Raw genomic sequence first — 2,566 nt, 5'->3', positions numbered from 1 at the left:
AGCTGCAGCTTCTTTTGAAAGGCACTCATGAAGCCTTTAATCTACCCCATCTGGAGCAGCAATTTATGGATTTGACACAAGATGTAGGCCCTCTTTCATCTGTTGACTGGAAATCTACGGCTTCAAGAGGCATGGTAGCAATTTCCAAACTAGAGTGAGGTTGTTGCATATTACTATGGTTGCATTTTACTATATATATATATATATATTGAAAGATTGGTTCAAAGTTGCGTGGGAATCACTATCAAATTAATTTCAGTAAAAGTCGCAATGTGATACTGTGTTGTAGTTTGGTTAAAAAAACAAGGACAATGGTATGTGAACAATGAAATACATTTATTTGTTTATGAACTGGCAAACTGATCTTTAAGCACACAAACTCATCAAGCAGCAGATTAGCTGTACAGAAAAGGATTTGAAAACAGACATTCACACATTATTCTAAGTGGCAAAAGAATCTTTATCAGTTATGCCAAACCCTTTCATTTTAGAATGCGACAAAGCGTTTAAGTGATCCTGGTAAAAAAGGTAAAAATCAAAAAGTAAAAACAAAGATAACAGAGGGTTCAACGCACCCTTCGGTACACATGCCTCAGTTACATTTTTCAAGAGATTATATCAGCAATATGACTAGATTGAATAAGCTTGAGCCTCTCTCAAACGTCTGCATTAGCTAAATGTGTACACAAATTCAGTTGTTTCCAAACTATCAATTCAACAACCAGATTTCTTGCTAATAAAAACTTCCACTGTTGTTGAGAGAAGCCTCTGTTGCACTGAGGAAAGCTCCACTTCCATCATGAACTGGAAGCTTTCCCGGTTTCTTCAGTGGCGCGCCACTTGCACTTGAGGTGGCCTTAGACATCTTCTTCAGCTTTGAACTAAGAGAATAAAGAATTTTAACTCAAGATGTGACCAAAAAAAAATCATTAACACACATACGTATAAAATCTGTCCTGAGTATAGGGTCCATGTCTAAAGTGAACCTAGATGACATTCAAAAGTGAGTCAGCATCTCATACCTCAGTAACTTCAGAGCTTTCTTCACCCACTCATCCTTTTGACTGGCACATATCTCATTCTTATTAATGGTGTAGAAACTGTATTGGAGACATTATCAGATAGATGTAAAAAGCACAATATGGACTTATGGCACAAGAGTTTTTATTTATCTATTTATTTTTTCTGATTATTTACTTTGTACTGTAACACTTTTAAATTTTTCTCATTGTGAGAAAAGTTTTTTTCAAATGCACCAGAAATCAATAAAGGGTAACAAATGCTATACTCCTTTGAAGACAAATGATCTAAAATAGAAGTTTATTAAATCGCGAGTCTGATTAACAGGCTTTCAGAAATAATAAGTAATGACTTAAACTAAAAAAAGTGAGAATTTGTCCTTAAATTTTGAGTTTGATCTTTTAGAATTCAAACTATTTGATATTTGGTGCTATGGTTACATTTCTGTGAATAAGAAATTGCGGTTTGATGACCGACCTTTTCTGGGTGTGATTGGGTCATGTCGTTCTTAAAAGCCCGACAGGTTGAGAGTAAATGATTTATTGCCATAATGTGTTTGTTACAGAGCAAAACAAGCTACCTGATATGAAATCCAAACGGTTATCCCTGCAGAATGTTAACACTGTTAAAATTTCATCAGACGTTTTTACGCCACACACCATAATCACAATTAAAACTTCCCACCTGCAATGTCTTTGGAATATTTCAGAATGAATTCGGCTACATTTAAATTCAATAAATGTAGCCTCACTGAAGACCCAGATGAATGCATGCGGAATTTGATGACTTAGAGGAAAGAGTCTTACATGACCGCTTCGACACGGCAATTTTCCTTGATGAGTTGTTCTCTGTAGCCAATTATATACTGGAAGGGCACCGGTTTCCTATTGTAGCTCGTACAGCAGCCTCTGCTCATGAGGACACCTACCAATTAATTACAAACACACACAAAGACATCATCAGGAACTCATCAGTTCAGATAACATCAAATTTGAATTTAATTCTGACTAAACTTACACGTAGCTGGAGCTGGACTGAGTATGCCCAGTATGAAGCTGAAGAGAACAGTTGCCACAGTGATACCGCTTGGAGCCATTTCGTTGAAAGAACCTGGAGAGAACTTACTAAGAGCATAACCTCTGCATGCATATATATATACTTATTACACCTCCAGGTTTTTTTTTTTTTCTATAAGTTGTGGGTCCTAAATTGAGGACAGGAAGCCCAGTATTGCACCATGTCTGCCAAAGCTGCAGGTTTTGCACTCTGATTTACATCTGAAGCTTAAATTTTGTGGGCGAGCCAGAGTATCACAATAAAACCGGTTCAATGCATTCAGTACATATAATCTTCTCAGGCTTTTCTCAGTATTTACATTTTTCATAAACACGAACAAAACAAATTACACTCATCACACATTCTGATTCAATTTAAATATCTCAGATATTTCAATTTAAGGCTGCATCTTCAGCTCTCGGTGCATATGACTTCACCAAAGTGTTTTCCAAGACGTATAATTTTGCTTTATAAAGTATTTTGGTGTTGA

General features: G+C 36.2%; 1 protein-coding gene across 1 annotated transcript; it reads right to left on the bottom strand.

The window, feature by feature from the left end:
• Positions 1-317: 317 nt before the first annotated feature.
• Positions 318-2,146, bottom strand: LOC140268751 (C-C motif chemokine 19-like). Its single transcript, XM_072363728.1, has 4 exons — positions 2,038-2,146; positions 1,827-1,944; positions 1,023-1,100; positions 318-881 (listed from the first exon to the last, which is right to left on the bottom strand). Exons 1-4 carry the CDS (start codon positions 2,114-2,116, stop codon positions 734-736), a joined length of 423 nt encoding a protein of 140 aa, XP_072219829.1. The 5' UTR covers positions 2,117-2,146; the 3' UTR covers positions 318-733.
• Between the last annotated feature and the right edge of the window lie 420 nt (positions 2,147-2,566).

Source organism: Leuresthes tenuis, unplaced genomic scaffold, assembly GCF_036924035.1.
Source record: "Leuresthes tenuis unplaced genomic scaffold, fLeuTen1.0.hap1 SCAF_14, whole genome shotgun sequence".
In the NCBI taxonomy this organism is placed as follows: domain Eukaryota; kingdom Metazoa; phylum Chordata; class Actinopteri; order Atheriniformes; family Atherinopsidae; genus Leuresthes; species Leuresthes tenuis.
This window is presented reverse-complemented; position numbering and strand designations above follow the sequence as displayed.